Below are 18556 nucleotides of genomic sequence, written 5' to 3'. Positions count from 1 at the left end.
TGTATTGCTGATACTGGAGATGTTTTAAAAGCTCCACTACAAATCCTCAGGGCCTGAGCTTGTAGGACATCCAGTTTTTTAAGGTTTGATTCTGCTGCTGCCATGAACGCTATACACCCATAATCGAATACAGGTCTCATGAGTGCCCAATATACAGTTGCAAGAAAAAGTATGTGAACCCTTTGGAACTACCTGGATTTCTGCATAAATTGGTCATAAAATGTGTTCTGATCTTCATCTAAGTCACAACAATAGACAAACACAGTCTGCTTAAGCTAAAACCACACAAACGATTATATGTTTTTATGTTTTTATTGAAAACACCATGTAAACATTCACAGTGCAGGGTGGAAAAAGTATGTGAACCCTTGGATTTAATAACTGGTTGCCCCTCCGTTGGCAGCAATAACCTCAACCAAACGTGTCTTATAGTTGCATATCAGACCTGCACAAAGGTCAGGAGGAATTTTGGACCATTCCTCTTTACAAAACTGTTTCAGTTCAGCAATATTCTTGGGATGTCTGTTGTGAATCGCTCTCTTGAGGTCATGCCACAGCATCTCAATTGGGTTGAGGTCAGGACTCTGACTGGGCCACTCCAGAAGGCGTATTTTATTCTGTTGAAGCCATTCTGTTGTTGATTTACTTCTGTGCTTTGGGTCGTTGTCCTGTTGCATCACCCATCTTCTGTTGAGCTTCAATTGGTGGACAGATAAGTTTAAGTTCTCCAGCAAAATGTCTTGATAAACTTGAGAATTAATTTTTCTGTCGATGATGGCAATCTGTCCAGGCCCTGAGGCAGCAAAGCAGCCCCAAACCATGATTCTCCCTCCACCATACTTCACAGTTGGGATGAGGTTTTGATGTTGGTGTGCTGTGCCTTTTTTTCTCCACACATAGCATGTGTTCCTTCCAAACAACTCAACTTTGGTTTCATCTGTCCAAAGAATATTTTGCCAGTAGTGCTGTGGAACATCCAGGTGCTCTTTTGCAAACTTCAAACATGCAGCAATGCTTTTTCTGGACAGCAGTGGCTTCCTCCATTTTATGACCAACTTATGCAGAAATCCAGGTAATTCCAAAGGGTTCACATACTTTTTCTTGCAACTGTATATTCAGTGATGGGGTGACCTACTTGCTCCCCACTTCTGTCCCGCCACACACCGAAGTACATTGTTGAATTTTACATTTATTTTTGAACTTTTCCTATATGATTGCACCATGTTAGCTTTCTGTCAAACAAAACACCAAGAAATCTTATTGTATTAACCTGTTCAAGAGGTTGCTCATACAATTTTAACGATATAGGAGCAATGTTATGCCGTTTTGTAAAAGAAATGACCTGCGTCTTAGCTACTGACAGTTTGAATCCCCATTTATTTGTCCATTTCTCCACTTCAACTATTGCAGCTTGTATTTTCTTTCCAACATGTGCTACATTGCGGCTTTTTGCCCACAACGCCCCATCATCTGCATACAAAGATTTTCCCACACTTGGATGAACTTGATTAAAAATGTCATGTATCATTATATTGAACAGCAACGGACTACATACACTACCTTGCGGAGTACCATTTTCCACAGCATAAACACTTGAATATTCTGCACCTACTCTTACTTGTATTTTCCTGTCCAGTAAAAAATTCATAACCCAATTATATGCTTTACCAACAATTCCCAATGATTTTAACTTGATTAGTAGTCCTTCCTTCCAGAGCATGTCATAAGCGTTTTCAATATCAAAGAATACTGCAATCACTACTTCCTTGTTGGTCTGTGCTTTCCTGATGTCTGATTCTAAGCACAATATAAAATCCATTGTATTCCGACCCCTACGGAACCCACTTTGATATGGGGACAACAGAGCTTTACTTTCTAAGATATATGTTAACCTTTCTGTAACCATTCTTTCCATGATTTTGCATAAATGAGATGTCAGGGCAATAGGCCTGTAGCTAGATGGATCTGAAGGGTCTTACCCTGGCTTTAGGATGGGCACTATTATCGCTTGTTTCCACACTGAAGGAAGTTGGCCAGAATCCCACACCCTATTAAACAACCTTAACACAATGACTAGAGTGTTATCTGACATGTGTTCCAGCATTTTGTAACGAACACCATCTTTCCCAGGAGTGGTTTGACGAGCACTAATAATTGCTCTTCTCAACATACTAAAATGCAGGTCCAACTGATCTCCTAACGCTTCTACTCTATCCAATATTCTCTGGTTTTCCATTAGTGTATTATTCCTGCACTGCCTGGCTTCCTCTGTAAGGTTATCTGAACTATGAACTTTCCTAAATGTTTGAGCTAGAAGTTCCGCCTTTCCTAAGTTTGTGGCAGCCATTTTGTCCCCTCTGCTCAAAACTGGCAACTCATAATTCCTTCGAATTCCCCCCATTCTCCTAACCATGCCCCAAACATCTGCAAGCTGTACTTCTCTTCCAATACTATTGCGATATTGCCACCAAAAACTGCGTTTTTGCGTTCTTATTGTTCTCCTTACTATAACCTGGGCCCTTTTATACTGATTCAAAGCTTCCTGAGAATGGAGTTTTTTGAGTTGCCTGAATGCTTTATTCCTGTCTTTAATGGATTTACTACATTCACCATTCCACCAGGGTACACTCTTGATATACCTAACTCCTGCAATTTCCGGAATTGTTTCTTTAGCTGAATGAATGATAACCTTAACCAGCTCATCATTGAATTTATTTATATCATCATAATTTTCCTCTTGAATTATTTTTCATCTATTCGTACTTACAACTTGGAAGGCATCCCAATTAGCCTTTCCCAATTTCCATCTAAGAATTTTCTTTTCCTTTTCAAACCTTATGTTAGTCCCAACTTTAGTCTTTACCGGATAATGATCGCTGCCCACTGTAGTATGCTTTACCACATTCCATGTACTTATACCTGCTAAAGCACTAGATACAAATGTCAGATCGAGTACTGTTTCTATATTCTTCGTGCAATTATATCGTGTTCCTTCTCCAATGTTAATACACACTAGCCCGAGGTAATCTATAAATTCCTCAACTAGTGCACCATTTGCATCTGTGCTACTGCTTCCCCATAGCGAGTTATGTGAATTAAAATCCCCACACCATATTACTTTGTCTTGCAGTGAACCCCCAGCATCCTCTAATATACTTTGATCTAATTTCCCACATGGATTAAAATAATTTACGATATCTATAGGTCCTCTATCATTCCATACCCTCATAACTATTGCTTCATGATCTGTACTTACATGCATAACTTTGTAATTTATACCACTCTGTATGAATGTTGCAACTCCTCCCCCTCTGCCAGAGTCCCTATCTCGTCTAACTGCAGTATATCCCTTCACAATAAAATCCAGTTGTGGTTTCAGCCATGTTTCCTGAATACAAAGAACATTAGGTTTCTCTCCCAGGTTGTCAATATATTTTTTGAACTCTTGTCCATTTGCAATTAAACTTCTAGCATTCCACTGCAGTACAATTAACACCATCAGGATGATCCAGTCCATGTCTGAGGTTGTTGGACGTCATCATTTAGGATATCTTTCACATTTTCCCAGTGCATCCCTTTCACATCAAGGTACTTTTCAGCTGATTTGACAATTATTTGGATTCTTTCATTCCGGTTTGTAGTCTGCGCTGAACAGTTGATAATCTCTGCCATAAACAGTAAAAACTCTCTTTTACCAGTGGCGTTTTCTCCTGGAGGCCAAGGGAAGCCAGGCTTCCCCTGTTTTTTCGGATTGTAGTTATAATTTTAATAAATAAATAAAAACACTTCGTTTAGTTTCGGAAATTCTTTGTTGTGTGTTGCTGCCGGCCCGTCTCTCCCCCATTCTCATTGAGTATTTTACAAAGAGTGAAACAGCGTCCCTCTAGAATCAGAGGTGCCCAGTACGTCGACCGCGGTCGACCGGTCGACCGCGGGGTCAATGCTGGTAGATCGCGAGTCATTCATAAATAAATAAAAATCCAGCTCCGTTAAAATAGACAAAACAGGTTTTGATCCCTCCTCCCTTGGCCTCCCTGCCACTTAATTCAGGAGTTGACTTGATTGACAGAAAAAGCGACCTATTGCTTTCCAGTCTGTTAACCCAGAATGCAAAGCGATACAAAATCAGTCAAGTGCCCGGAGAGACAAACAACAAAATGAGTGCGGGAACGAGCAAAAAGCTAAAGACATACCACTTCCACACAGAATGGGAGGGAGAATCTTTTTTGTGATGTCACATTCAAAGGTTATTTGCCTTATTTGTAAAGCAAGCGTCGCTCTGCCAAAGAAAGGTAACGTGGAGAGGCATTATCGGAGTGTTCACAAGGCATATGACAGCGACTTCCCTCCGAGTAGCGAGTTGAGAAAGAGAAAGGTCATGTATTATTGCTACACAAACATTATCTCTTAGTCTTAGTGTCGCCAACTCGTTTCTAACATGCAAAAAGACAAACAAATGCGTCTATGGTCGGTGTATTTTCTATCTTTCAAATCCAGAAGAGATCTCTCTCTCCCCCGTCAATTTGCAAGGGGGCGGGGCAGTTTACACACACGCATCTGCTACATGCAGCAACACACGGAGGAGATGGTGGAGAGAAGCGCTCCAAGGTGTGGTTACATGTTACCCGTCTTGAGGTGGACAATGCTCGTCACCAAAAGTGTTTAGCATGTAAGGGCGGTAACACGAGCAATTTGTCTAAACATTTAGCAAAAGTGCACCACATTCAGACGAACGAATGCACCGGGTTCGACTATCTTTCTAGTAGCTCTGTGGCCCCATCCACGAGTAACGTTTCCACGTCAGGTGTTATGTATGCTAGCAACAACACACGGAGTTAACTACATTATACAAACATGGGTTAATGATTAGAGGTAACTGAGTTATTTATTTTGTTAAAGTTTCAGCTATTCTGTTTCCAGTTCTATCATAAGATTATTTAATAAGATTTGTTAAAACATTGTTGTTTCTTTTGATGTGAAATATTATTTATTTAATTCAAATAAAAAGCAATGTTAATTTTGTTCACAATTTGTTAAGTTAATTTAATAATGTATGTATTTTTGAATCAAGTATTCATCTTTATTGTCTTCATTGTTAGTTTCCACATGCCTAAAACAACCTCAAACTAAATCTAAAAGTTGATGGCTAAATAAGAGCGTTTGAGAAATTGTGCAAGGCACACAGTAGTAGTCCGAATAGTCGATTAATCGTTTCATTAATCTATAGATTAATCGATAATCAAATTAGTCGTTTGTTGCAGTCCCATTGTAGTTATCCCATGTAAAAATAAAACGTGTTATTCAGCAACCCTTGCAATTTGGGATTTTATTTTTGGTTGGTAGACCTCGGTTAGCTGGTCATTTCAAAAGTAGCTCACCAGCCAAAAAAGTGTGGGCACCCCTGATGTTATGGTGAAACAGTAGATTGCACTCTCTGTTGCGAGAGGAGGCCAGCCGAAATTGACTTCCCTTGGTGAAAAAAAATGGAGGGATTGACCAATCAGATGAGGCTCACGCCATGCCCCTGCCAACCTGTGATTGGTCAGGGCCATGCCAAGGGAAGCCAGAGGCGGCTGGCTTCCCTTGCCTCACAATCCAATCAAATCGCATCAACTTAGTGGTGCAGTGACGCGTCCCAAAAAGCGCTCGATTTCCCTCGACAAAATAGCAATGGGATTTTTCCATAGGATTTTGGAAAATAGCTCGAAAAAAGGTCAGTGGAAAACGAACCTGTTAGGTAAATGCACGTTTTGTTCAGTCGGATAATATCCACATGTCTACCCTACTTTTATAATTTTCGAATCATAAATGTAATCGATAGAAGATAGATAGCGTCACTGCACCACTCTCACCGCCGTCAGAAAGTAGCAAGCAACTGAAGCAAGTGCAATTATGGAGGGTGGAGATTTGGAGTATTTAATCAAAAATAATTGGACTAAACTTTCGCTGCAGCAGCAACAACAAAGACAGGCCAATACCCAAACTGGAGCTGTGTACAGCGAGGAACAAAGGAGCGAACCGGACGTAAAACGTTAAAGGTCTCCTGATTTAGTTTGTGAATGAATGCTTATTAGAGGTTCGGCTGAAGAGTGTCGGTCAGATAACAGGCGTGTGTAAGTCCTGCATCTGTATGATACAAATGTGTGTAAAATGATACCGGGCGCTGTAATCACTCATCTGGCCTACTGCTATCAAAATAGGAATAATAGCAGTACACGAAGTGAATCTATACATGTAGGCCTACATCTAAAAAACGTTTCAAAATGTTGTACTATCCTCTGCTATAATTCGTTGAATACAATAATGTGAGACAAAAACCACCAAATGAAATACGTCTTATATTGGCAGTTCATCCCGTTAGTCCAATATGAAGAGAAAACCCGTCCTTACCTGTCACAAGTTGTGCCTCCATACGGGTCCTCCGGTACCGTTTTGTAGTGCTGGGAATATCTACCTAAATCTGACAAATATCTTTTGTACATTTTCAGGTTTTCTCTCTTTTTGTGAATGAGAATCAAAATTAAAGAACTTTTTCCAGGCAAGGATTATTCTGCCGCTGAGGGTAGCTGGTGAGTGGTGAGTGACGTGCGCGTGCCCAACTTTCGCCTCGCGCTTCTTGTTTGTAGATGTAGGTGCATTAATAAACAAGGCAAGTCAGGCTGTGTCTCAACGCCGTGTATTCACATTAAGCAGGTAATCTTACAACTGAGGTATAGTCACGTGAGGCAGATATATATATAACACAGGCACAATACGTCCACAGGGTGGAGCTGCAACCTAGCCTAAACCACCCTGTAACATCTCCCTTCCTTTTGTTAAGTAACCACACAGGATCAATACTGCCATTAAACTGTTGACCTTCAATCAGAACATTAAGCAAATGATTTCAACAACAAATAGTGCACCTAGCAGAGACACTTCAATAATAGCCGGATCAGAACACATCAGCAATAAACTCAGAACAATCAATCACATTTGTTTTACAATCTCTCCACTTCCTTTTTTTTTTTTTTTTAAATCTTTATCTTCCATATGTGTTTGAGTGCGCACAGTCCAAGTGTGTGTGTGTGTGTGTGTGTGTGTGTGTGTGTGTGTGTGTGTGTGTGTGTGTGTGTGTGTGTGTGTGTGTGTGTGTGTGTGTGTGTGTGTGTGTGTGTGTGTGTGTGTGTGTGTGTGTGTGTGTGTGTGTGTGTGTGTGTGTGTGTGTGTGTGTGTGTTTGAGTGTGTGTGACCTAGAGGTCAAGTCTGTCAGGAGGTCTAATCAGCCGTCCACTCCGGGAGAAGGCCCGGCCCTGTAACTCACGGCATGGTGTACCCCCAGTCTTCGGGGAAGACCGCAACGACCTCGGGGGTGATGGCCTTGGAGACTCCTCGGGGACGCAGACGACCTCTCTGGCGCTCCCCCCACTCGCAGGCTGCTCCGGGGCCGATTCTGGGAGAACTGACGGCTGGAGAAGGGCCGCCTCTGCTGGTCGAAGATCAACCCTGTTGCGCCGATACGTGGTCCCCTCCGCACCGACTAGATAGGACCGGAGTCCCAACTGCTAAAGGCACACACCTCTCCTCCATCGGCCCGTCCTGTCTCCTGGGAGCGGCTTCATCCGTATGGGCTGGCCGACGTTCAGCTCCGGCAGATCCTTGGCAGATCCGTCATATGTCAGCTTTGCTGATTGATGTTTCACTTTCAGCTTGTCAGGAACACCCGTGACGACCTGAGGCACCAGTAGCTGGTCGGCCACAGGGAGAAAGATTCTCAGTCTCCGCGACATAAGCCGCTGTGCTGGGCTGCAATGCATACCCTCAGTGGGCGTATTTCTCCAATGCAATATGGCCCTCCAGGGGTCCTCTTTGGCACGGTCTGCCCTTCTGCACAGGCTCTTTACAATTTTCACTGCTGACTCCGCTTTGCCGTTAGCCTTTGGGTGCCTCGGTGAGGACATGACATGCTCAAAACCCCACTCTCTCGCAAACGCCCAGAACTCTCCACCGGCAAACTGGCCTCCACAATCAGAAATGGCCCTGTCTGGGACACCGTAGCGTGCAAACTGTGCCTTGCATCTACGGATCGTGGTGTCCGCTGATAGGTCAGGGAGCAGGTCGATCTCCCAAAAGTCAGAATAATGGTCCACCACGAGCAGGAAGTTCTGTGCTGCGTAGCTGTACAGATCCATGCTTACTAGCTGCCAGGGACGTGTGGGGAGCGGGTGTGACATCATAGTCTCTTTCTGTTGTTCGTGTGCATACTCATTGCACACAGAGCACTTTTGCACATAATCCTTGACTTCCCCTTGCATACCGGGCCAGTAAAGTGTATCACGGGCCTGCCTGTAGCACACCTCGCCCCCCACGTGTTTGTAGTGGATCCGTCTCAGAATTTCCGGGTGCATAGCTTTTGGAATGATGACGCGCTGACTCCTGAAGAGCACGCCATCCTGTGCACTTATCTCATCTCTGACGGCCCAGTAGTCCCTGACGGCTACAGGGGTCTCCTCTTTGTGTCCTGGCCATCCCTCCAGCACGACAGACTTAAGTGTTTGAAGACACACATCCTCCTCAGTGTCTGTCCGAATCTGTGCCAGGCGTTGGCTGCTGATATTTAAATAGTCTGCCTGCTGAATGGCCGCCGTGTCACACTGCTCCTGCTGCATGCTGCAGACCATTTCACGTTGGTACAGTGTGTCTGTTCTCTGTGGCGGGGTGGTGGCTTTGCTGAGCGTGTCACTTATGTACATCTCAGGGCCTGGCTTGTATACCACCGCAAGGCAGTAGTTCTGAAGTGTGAGGAGCATGCTCTGGAGGCGCTTTGGCGCACTGAGGAGGGGCTTGGTGAAAATGGACACCAGCGGGCGGTGGTCGGTCTCTGCAGTCACATCACCCCTCCCAGATAGATAGTAGTGGAAGCGTTGGCAGGCGAATACGATGCTCAGGCACTCCTTTTCAATCTGTGCATAATTTTGCTCTGTTTGGGTCAATGCCCGGGAGGCGAATGCGACAGGCTGTCCCCCTTGAAGCAAGCAGCAGCCCAGACCCGACTGACTGGAGTCGCTCTGTACGGTGACTGGCTTGCGGACGTCATAGTACCTTAGGACTGGCACCGCCTTGACCATGCCTTGATTTCCTTCATGGCGGCATCATGTTTGGGCAGCCAGTGCCACATCACATCCTTGTCCAGCAGTCTCCTCAGCGGCTCACATACCGCTGACAAGCGTGGCATGAATCTGGACAGATAGTTCACAAATCCGACACACCGCTGGACCCCTTTTGCGTCTGTGGGGTTTGGCATGTCCAGAACCGCCCTGACTTTGTCAGGGTCAGCCTTGAGGCCCTCCGCGGACAGTATGTGGCCGTGGAAGCGGACCTCCTTCACTCGGAACTGCAGCTTTTTCAGGCCCAGTCTCAGCTTTACTTCCCTGCATCTGTCCATCAGAGCGATGAGGTTTGTGTCATGGTCGCGATTGGCCTCATCCTCTGTGTCCCCACAGCCGACTATAAGGATGTCATCAGCTATGGGCTCAATCCCTGTCAAGCCGGCCAGCAGCTCATGCTGCTTCCTTTGATTCAGCTCCGGGGCAACTGACACACCGAAAGGAAGTTTCAGCCAGCGTTTCCTACCCCACGGTGTCCAGAATGTTGTCATCAGGCTGCTTTCTTCATCCAAGCGGCACTGCAGGAATGCATCACGTGCATCCGCCAGGGTGAATATACGTGCCTTCGGCAGCTTATACAACACGTCATCTAAAGTGGGCATAAGGTAGTGGGACCGTTTCAGAGCACGGTTGAGAGGCTTCGGGTCAATGCATAGTCTCAATTTGTCTGGCTTTTTCACTATGACTAGATTGCTAATCCAGTCCGTGGGTTGAGTGACTGTGGTCAAGTTTCCCTCCTCTTCATATCGATCAAGCTGAGCCTTAACAGCTGCCTTGAGGGCCACTGGAACGTTCCTGGGAGCACACTGCACCGGTGTCACGGTGCTGTCCAGCTCAAGGTGAATATCACCGGGCAGAGACTCAACAGGGCTGGTGAACACGTCGTGGTAGGTGCTGACAAGACACTCCTTGGTCAGGTCTCCCTTCCTGCAGTGCTCCACCTTATTCAGCTCCTCAGGAATGGTGAAGCGTATCAGACCAAGTCTTTCACATGTCTCACCCGAAAGCAAGGGCCTCTGGCAAGTATGCACAATCTCAAAGTCCAGTCTGTGCGTCTTACCCCTAATGACGCATTGTGTGCTGTACACACCTAATGAGCTCATCCACTCACTGTTGTATAGTTTTAATCTGGTGAGACTCTTCAGAAGAGGCTTTCTAGGCGCCAGTCTCATCTTGTCCTTGATGCTCATCACATTGCAAGTGGCTCCAGAGTCGAGCTGGCACCTCTGAACCCCACTTTGCAGTGGCAGGTTGACAAACCACTTTTTACCTTGAGTTTTCACAGCCCCCACGCTCTCCGCTGTGTACACGTCTCTCTCATCGCTGTCCTCCAGTTCCCCTGGCAACGGGTCATCCACAGCATTCAACTGGCGTGCCTGCTGGCCTCTTTTCATGCATACTTTTGCAAAATGGTTAGCAGTGCCACACGAGCGGCACGATTTACCAAAAGCAGGGCACAGGTCCCGCCCACGCTTGTGCCGTGTGCCACAGTACTTGCATTTGCCAGCGTCTCTCATGCTCTGTGGTTGTGCAGATGTGTTGGTGGACTCGGATGGCCTGCTGGCAGACCTCCGTCCATATCGCTGTCCTTGTGTGGCATTAATGCTGTCCCCAGGTCCAGAGCTGCCCAGTGACATGGTCTTTGCTGTCCATGACCTCGGCTGCACGGCAAATTTTAATGGCCTCGTCCAATTTAAGGTCCTTTTCCCTTAGTAAACGACGTATAGCACCCTCGTCAGTTATCCCGAGAACAAGCCTGTCCCTTATGATTTCATCTTTTATAGCTCCATATTCAAAAGAGGCAGCCTTTTCCCTCAGCCTGGTAGCAAACGCATCCAAAAGCTCTCCATCCTCTTGTTTAAGGTTGCCAAAAACGTACCTCTCAAAGATTACGTTCTTTGCGGGCGTGAAGTATTGCTCCAGTGCCACCGGTATATCAGCCGCATCCTTTTGTTGGTCCGCGGTGAGTCCCAGGTTGTGTTTGTAAACATGGCGGCAGTCGTTCCCCATTAGCCTCCTGAGCGCAGCTGCTTGTACCGGCTTTTCTTTCTCGCTGAGCCCGGTCGCAAGCAGATAATCCTCAAATTCTGCTCGAAAGCTCACCCAGTTGCCGTGGATGTCCCCCGCCATCTTCATAGGCTCCGGAGGTGGGATGCTGGATGCCATTGTTCCAACGTGACGCTAATGCTAACAGGCTAACTGAAACTGCTAAACCTCACCAAAACAAATAAATGCACTCCGTCTCAGCAACGGACAGTAGCATGCAGTCCACAGCTGGGTCCTATTTGAGCTTCTGACACCATGTTTGTAGATGTAGGTGCATTAATAAACAAGGCAAGTCAGGCTGTGTCTCAACGCCGTGTATTCACATTAAGCAGGTAATCATACAACTGAGGTATAGTCACGTGAGGCAGATATATATATAATACAGGCACAATACGTCCACAGGGTGGAGCTGCAACCTAGCCTAAACCACCCTGTAACACTTCCCGCTTCTCTAGTGTTGCTAGGATACAGACCGCAGTGCCAACTGCAATCTCCGGATTGTAATCACTTTGTTGCCACTACTTAGAGCTACTTTTGAACACAAAAATGTACGGGCTCTCTGAATTTAGCAATGATACAATCGAAGTTGGCCGGTTAAATTTAATTGAGGGCGAGTACGATCCTGAATTGGACAAGGAGTATCTAGTCTGGTGGCCCCAAAATGGGAAAAAGATGGCTTGGACTGCGAAAGTGTTATCAACTGGCGGTACGTTTGCATATTTAAATAGATCATACATGTACAGCTTATCATTATTATTATTATTATTATTAACAGTTGTTAGGCCTATGTTTTATTTGTTAATATATAGCGCTGGCGTCTGGTCAATAGAGGTGCTATGGAAAGTTTTATATTTATAATAAGTACAAAATACTGTTTAGTATATCAAATCTAAACCGTTATATGTTTCATTAGAATCATTACCCTCTCTCGTCTGGGAAGCACCCCAGCGCAGCAGCAGCCAACCGCTGACCGTTGCTACCCGAAAAATATGGCAGCACATTTCAGCCAATCAGCGTCCTCAGATCTGTTAAATGAAAGGCGCTCTATAATCCGTTCTAAAGTTATTATTAAAAATAAAAAATAGAGTTTTTTATCTAAGAAAGTGTCGCCCATTGGAAACAGTAATTAGTAAAAATATAATTATATACTTCCGAAAGATTATATCAAAAAAGCAGCCCTCCATAGTTCATTATCCTTCAGGTATTTATCCTTCAGGTATAGCTCTCAGTTTCAAAAAGGTTAGAGACCCCTGGTATAAAATATGCCCTCATCCCCTCCATCTTCCACAGCCCCACCTAAAATATGTTTCACCAGCTGCCACTAATATATAGTTTAAATCACCTGGCTACATAGGTATTATCAGCTAAGTATCATAAGTATACTAATGGGTGTAGCATGACCATATGTTATATTTTCCTATACAGAGTATCATTACCAACATATTGTCATGTAAGCAGACAATGTGACTCACATACAAATGTTGATGTACCCTATATATATATATATATATAAATATGGATTGTACAAAGTAATAGGCTGAATATCTTTGTTGCTTCCAATAGATGACAAAGGTGCACTCCTCAAGATGAGGAACCGGCTGGTTGAAGGTAAAGAACATTTGGAACAATCCGGGCCGATGGGAAAAGGCAAGAGGGCAAAGAAAAGGAGGCCTTTTCTGGAGGAGGACGACGACGCGGAACAGTCAGAGGTGAGTTATTCAAAATCGAAACACCACCACTTTATGAAGATACACACACAACCACACACAAAAACAAATATTTATATATGTTGTTGTCTGTTCTCAGGAGTCATCGTCATCCACAGACATTATCCAAAAATATAAGGATCTTCAGAAGGTATGTATCTGTTTTATACTAAGTCCAAAGTGCAGTGACCTAAATGTACCTAAACTGTGCAATACATACCTGGCTGCTAAATCCTCAAAACACAAGTACATTTATTTAGAACTAACTTTCCACACTGGCTTTTAAACCTAACCTTCTTTTTTTTAATGGTGTGCTTTTTTGATAGGCCCAAGAGGTGAACACAAATAGTTACCAGAGGACGTTGGAGGAAAGGGTTGCTGCACTGGAGAGGGAGAATTATTCCCTCAGGAATGCTTTGAGCATCATTGAAGGTATGTTGATTTAACTGTGCTTGAGTAAAAGTAGAAGTACTCAAATCTTGTAGTAAAAGTAGAAGTACTCAGATCTTGTTCTTGAGTAAAAGTAGAAGTACTCAGATCTTGTACTTGAGTAAAAGTAGAAGTACTCAGATCTTGTACTTAAGTAAAAGTAGAAGTACCAGAGTGTCAGAATACTCTGTTAGAGTAAAAGTCCTGCATTCAAAATGTTCCTCAAGTAAAAGTAGAAAAGTATTATCATCAAAATATAGTGAAAGTAGCGACAGTAAAAGTAGTCATTGTGCAGATTGGTCCATTTCAGAATAATAGATATGATATGTTTTATAATGATTGATCATGAAAGTGTTCTCAAAGCTGGTAAAGGTGCAGCTAGTTTGAATGACTTTGTATACTGCAGGGTAGCTTGTGAATTTACTCCAGGTGGAACTAAAGTCTGATTTAACACTTGATTATATTTCACTTAATTAATCCAGATCTGTGAAGAAACTAAAGGTATTAAATACATGTAGTGGAGTCAAAGTACACCATGTACCTCTGAACTAAAAGTGGAGTAGAAGAACAAAGTAGCAAAACATGGAAATACTTAAGTAAAGTACAAGTAGCTCAAAATTGTGCCCAAGTATAGTACTTGTTGAGTTTATGAACTTAGTTACTTTACACCATGTGGCTATAAAGATAAAAAGACTTAAGCCTTGCACAGAGGCATGAAAATACATTTTCAAAATGCTCAACAGTGCTGCCAAAATTATAAACTGACTGCTACACAATTAAAATAAATGCTTTTATATATTTCTATTAGATGTGACTCTTTGGCGTTTCTGTTATTATTAACACTGCTGCTTTAGTTGTTCTGCTAAAATCCTCTGTTATTCCTAAATTTAAAGCCGATTTTCCGTGGGGTGGGGTGGTCGGGGGGCTTGGATCCTTGTCACCTTTTTCATACCTGATGAGTTTGCATCCCTGCTGTCTACCTGACTGTCTGTCTGTTTTTGTAATTTGTCTCTTCATCTGTTAATTCCACTTTTCTTTATTTCTTTCTCTCTTTAGGTGAAGTTAAATCTGTCTTCAAAGAGAAGACAGAGGCGGAGATCAAGGGCTACATACGCCAGAAACTCTCCAATTCGGCGAAGATCCTCAAAAGGAAAACATTTTTTAAAAATCAATTTGTTCGGCCACGTTAGGCCATTATGTTTTTTCATGCAATATTGTATGTTCGGTAGTATAAATAAAAAAATGTAATACATGTAAATACATGTTGAGTCCATGTATTATTTGTATTTGCCTCAGTCCATTATTTTTATTTGATATAGCCTACCATTGTACATTCTACAGTATCTACAGTTTGGTACAGGTGTGACACAAATACAAGAACATATGTATTTACCATGGTAATTGTTATGGTGCCAGGGGTAGTGGGTTATCAAGCCCTCCAACAGCCATATGAAATGTTACCATAGTACTCGTACCATAGTACCATGGTATATTTACCACGGTACATGTACCACAGTATTTTTTGACAGATAGTACCATGGTATATTTTATAGTACCATGGTATTTGTTCCATAGCACATATAGTAATGTACCATGGTACATACCATGGTTTGTACCATGGTACAATCTGTCAAAAATACCATGGTACATGTACCATGGTAAATATACCATGGTACTATGGTACGAGTACTATGGTAACATTTCTTATGCCGGACAGATCAAGTTAGGGTTACGATCCACCCGCTGTGAAATGAACTTATCTTCCATATTTCCTGTACACTTGTGTTTACGGAAGTTGAGATGTTTCAGGGTTGTGATTGGTTGTTCCTCGTCACATGACGAGCGGTGCGCGCTGCTGCAGTGCACGTCTCCATTGGAACCAATGGAAATGAGCTCGCAACGCTGATGTGTATGGCTCCGTACAAAGTTGTACTCATTGCATTAGTATGGGCTACTGTAGCTTTTTACACTGGAGGCGCCCATCTCGGCCGAAGTCGGTTCATATTAACCTAAAGGTACATAATTAAATGGTAAATGTCGCCTTTAAGGAGCAGAACATTTTGGTTTTATTTGTGTGTGAATAATGAAATAATTTCAAATATGTTTTTCTGTGATAGGTAATTGGTGTGGAGAAGATTGACCTCAGCCTTGCTTTGAACATTGTTCCAAAGGCTCTGTAGTAAATGGTGAGTATTCAAATGTTTTGTGTGATTTACTTGACTAACTTAAACTTTTTCTTTAACTAATTGAAAACTGGTATTAGTCTGAACATTTCTGAATATTTATCCATAACATTTACCGTACATACTGCACACATTGCAGGGATATACACATTTTCTGATTTATTAGGCAAAGGTTATTCAGAAAGTGAGAGACAAAAGCCAAACATTCTGCGATAAAGCCTCCTTCACAAAAGTGATCATGTTTTGTTTGTTGAAATGGCTATAAGGGTGTTTCTTATATGTAGTCTTACATTACAGTAATACTTATTTTAAGTCGCTTTGGAAAAAAACGTAAATTAAATGTAATGTAGTCTAACCTGGTTGTTCGTACTTGATATAAAAAGTTGTTCTCACTATGGAGCCAAAACAGGAGTAATGTGGTCCCTTTTCCGTGCTCTGGTCAATACATTTTGAATCAGCTGAAGCAACTTAACTGAGTTTTTTAAACACCCTGATAATAAAGAGTTACAATAAGCTAGCCTTGAAGTAATAAATGCATGGACTAGTTTCTCTGTATAGTTTTGAGGTAAGCACACAACTACAATCATGACAGCATTAGAAAATGAAATGATTTCATGATTTTTATGGCTGTGATATTTTGTTTTCTTTGATAAATGCGGAGTTTAAGCGCATAACAACCCTGCCCCTCCAATCAAGATTTCTCTCTCAGCTGGATGTGCTATCTGACAAACTTCTGAAGGTTTTAGAGAAGAGAGGAGGACAGATAGGCCAGCGTCTGAACTGTATTATGTCAAACATGACTCAACTAAGAATTCATTTTAAGGAAATTATACATCGAGTCTATAGTGTACACATTTCATTGAGCAAAATAGATTCTTTCTTTTCTTATTCCCCTTCACTTAGGTTGATGATGTCGATTTAGGCCGGGATTGTCTTCTCAAGGGGCTGTGTGTGTACCTCAATGAGAGAGTTTGTGGTCAGTATAAGTAATATTTGACCTTTTGATTTTTTTGTTGGGCGTTAAAATATGTATTTATTGAAGCACCACATAACATATAACCTAAACCCTAAAGTATGTGAACATCCCTGTTCTTTGTTCAATTGCCAGACTACACTGAAAAGCTAGAGGGCTTTTAATTTAAAACGGATACAGGAAATGAAACATTTTTTATCAGGTCAGACAGGAGTATATCAGATAACAAGGAGGCTTAAAAGTACAGAAATCTGACCAAATGTACTTGTTAAACACAGGGACTTAGTAATGGGTATATGTGTTGATTTTTTAGATCTCACTCTGTTCCTTTTGTGACTGTGTACTCTGCAGGCAGAAGATGAAGACGTCATTCTGCGGTCCATTCATGGGATTACAGTGGGACTTTATGTTGTCAAACACAATTCCACCATGAGACCAGAGGACAGATTGTCCTGGAAGGCCAACAGGTACTAACTGATGTGGACAACATTGCATTAGCTGCTACCATGCTGTTTGGACTAATGTATGCAATGAACCTGAACGACCCCCCTAAACTGAAGTGCACGTTCGAAGTGCTCCAGCAAATGTTAATGGAGCTAGACGGCAACATGCTCTCCAAGAACGCCCAAGCGTTTAAAAACAAACTGTTTGAGTGAGCTGCTGCAATGGACCATTGTGCACTTTTACAGCATTCATACTGGACTTTCATCGATACAACTGTCTTGCACTTCCTTTGCTCATGCTTTTTGCTTGATTTGCATGTTTCAGAAATGTGGGTTTTTCCTGGGGTCATGTGTTTTCAGAATGTATCCCTTGCCATGTTTTTCAGAATGTACTAATTGCACAAATTGTACTAATGTACTAACTTCAAAATGTCAGTTCTTGTTTTTATTTGTAATACTTTCTTTAGTGCATATGTGGTGAGAAACCAGGCCATTATTATACTTTCATGTATTTTTCCAAAGCAATGTCATTGCTTTTTTTGTATTAAAGTGCTCTTTCATATTAGCAGGTTACTATTTAAATAATAGATTTGCAAGAACATTTCTTTTTTTCGGCTAGGCCTTGACATTTTCTGTTAATTGTTGACTATGAATGAGTTACAAAACTAAGCCTTTCTTTGCCCTTTGGCACAATAAACCTTTATTTTGGTCGGGAGAATAGTTTCCTTTAAGCTTGCTTGCTGTGTTCTAACACAATAATGTATATTTACATGCATCACAAACTTTTTCTATTTCTTCTATTTCTTTATTTTCAATGTATTTGTTAATTCTCCTGGGGCTGAATGATGGAAAAACCAAAAGCTTATCTGGATGTGTGGTGGTTGTTAAAATTGTTTTATTTTTTGAGAAAAATACATGAATGTTGCTCAAAGAAATGTGTTTGTCTTTATTGACTATTTGTTTTAAAATGTTATGATAAATGCTGTAGATATAAGAGATTAGGATGCATCCTGTTGAAGAATGTACGACATGCCTCTATTCACATGAAATAAATAATCTTATGTACCCCTTGAGCACTAGGTAGATTAAACAGAAAACTATAGCATGTAGTTTAAACAAAACATTAATGTGGCTTTAACAGGTACAAATGAAATATACTGAGTATATTAAAAGCCTAAAATGAACATAAAAAGTTATGTTGGTTAAACATAGGGTAAATGAATATACCTATATTAAAGGAAATATTCACATTAACATAACAATTTCATGTTTCTTTGACATAACATAGTTGTGTGTCTCTAACATAATGGAATAGTTTTGAGTACACGTGATTTTAATATGTGCAACCGATCTCCATTTTTTTTATTACTTAAGTCCAACAGACGTTTTACAGTGAAGCTTAAATAAAGAAATCATGTTGCTTTAACATACAAGTTAAATATACTGAGCATATTAAAAGCCTAAAATGAACATAAAAAAGTCATGTTGGTTAAACATAGGGTAAATGAATATACTTAATATTAAAGGAAATATTCAAATGAACATAACAATTTCATGTTTCTTTTACATAACATAGTTGTGTGTCTTTAACATAATGGAATAGTTTTGAGTACACTTTTTTTTAATGTGT

The 18556-nt window shown here is 41.9% G+C and overlaps 1 protein-coding gene and 1 long non-coding RNA gene across 6 annotated transcripts; both read left to right on the top strand.

Moving 5' to 3' along the window:
• Nucleotides 1–5631: 5631 nt before the first annotated feature.
• On the top strand, nt 5632–14822 carry LOC307043048 (uncharacterized protein; the record flags this gene model as incomplete). Of its 5 annotated transcripts, none has more annotated exons than XM_079687250.1 (5): nt 5632–5713; nt 12756–12901; nt 12999–13049; nt 13225–13330; nt 14384–14822. In XM_079687250.1, the coding sequence occupies 5 exons, from the start codon at nt 5671–5673 to the stop codon at nt 14515–14517; spliced, it is 480 nt and encodes a 159-aa protein (XP_079543376.1). In that variant the 3' UTR covers nt 14518–14822. The 5 variants fall into 5 exon arrangements, with proteins under 5 accessions (XP_079543376.1, XP_079543377.1, XP_079543378.1 ...); XM_079687251.1 differs by having other exon boundaries at nt 5644–5713; nt 12765–12901; XM_079687252.1 differs by lacking the exon at nt 5632–5713 and adding an exon at nt 5751–6038.
• Nucleotides 14823–15083: 261 nt separating this feature from the next.
• LOC307043116 lies at nt 15084–18264 on the top strand. The gene is made up of 4 exons (XR_013809286.1): nt 15084–15342; nt 15445–15513; nt 16414–16486; nt 16835–18264. It is a non-coding gene; the product is annotated as an uncharacterized lncRNA (long non-coding RNA).
• Nucleotides 18265–18556: the final 292 nt, after the last annotated feature.

Source organism: Notothenia rossii (assembly GCF_949606895.1).
Source record: "Notothenia rossii genome assembly, chromosome: 1".
NCBI lineage: Eukaryota > Metazoa > Chordata > Actinopteri > Perciformes > Nototheniidae > Notothenia > Notothenia rossii.
The sequence above is the reverse complement of the archived record's forward strand: the minus strand, read 5'-3'. Positions and strand labels throughout refer to the sequence as shown.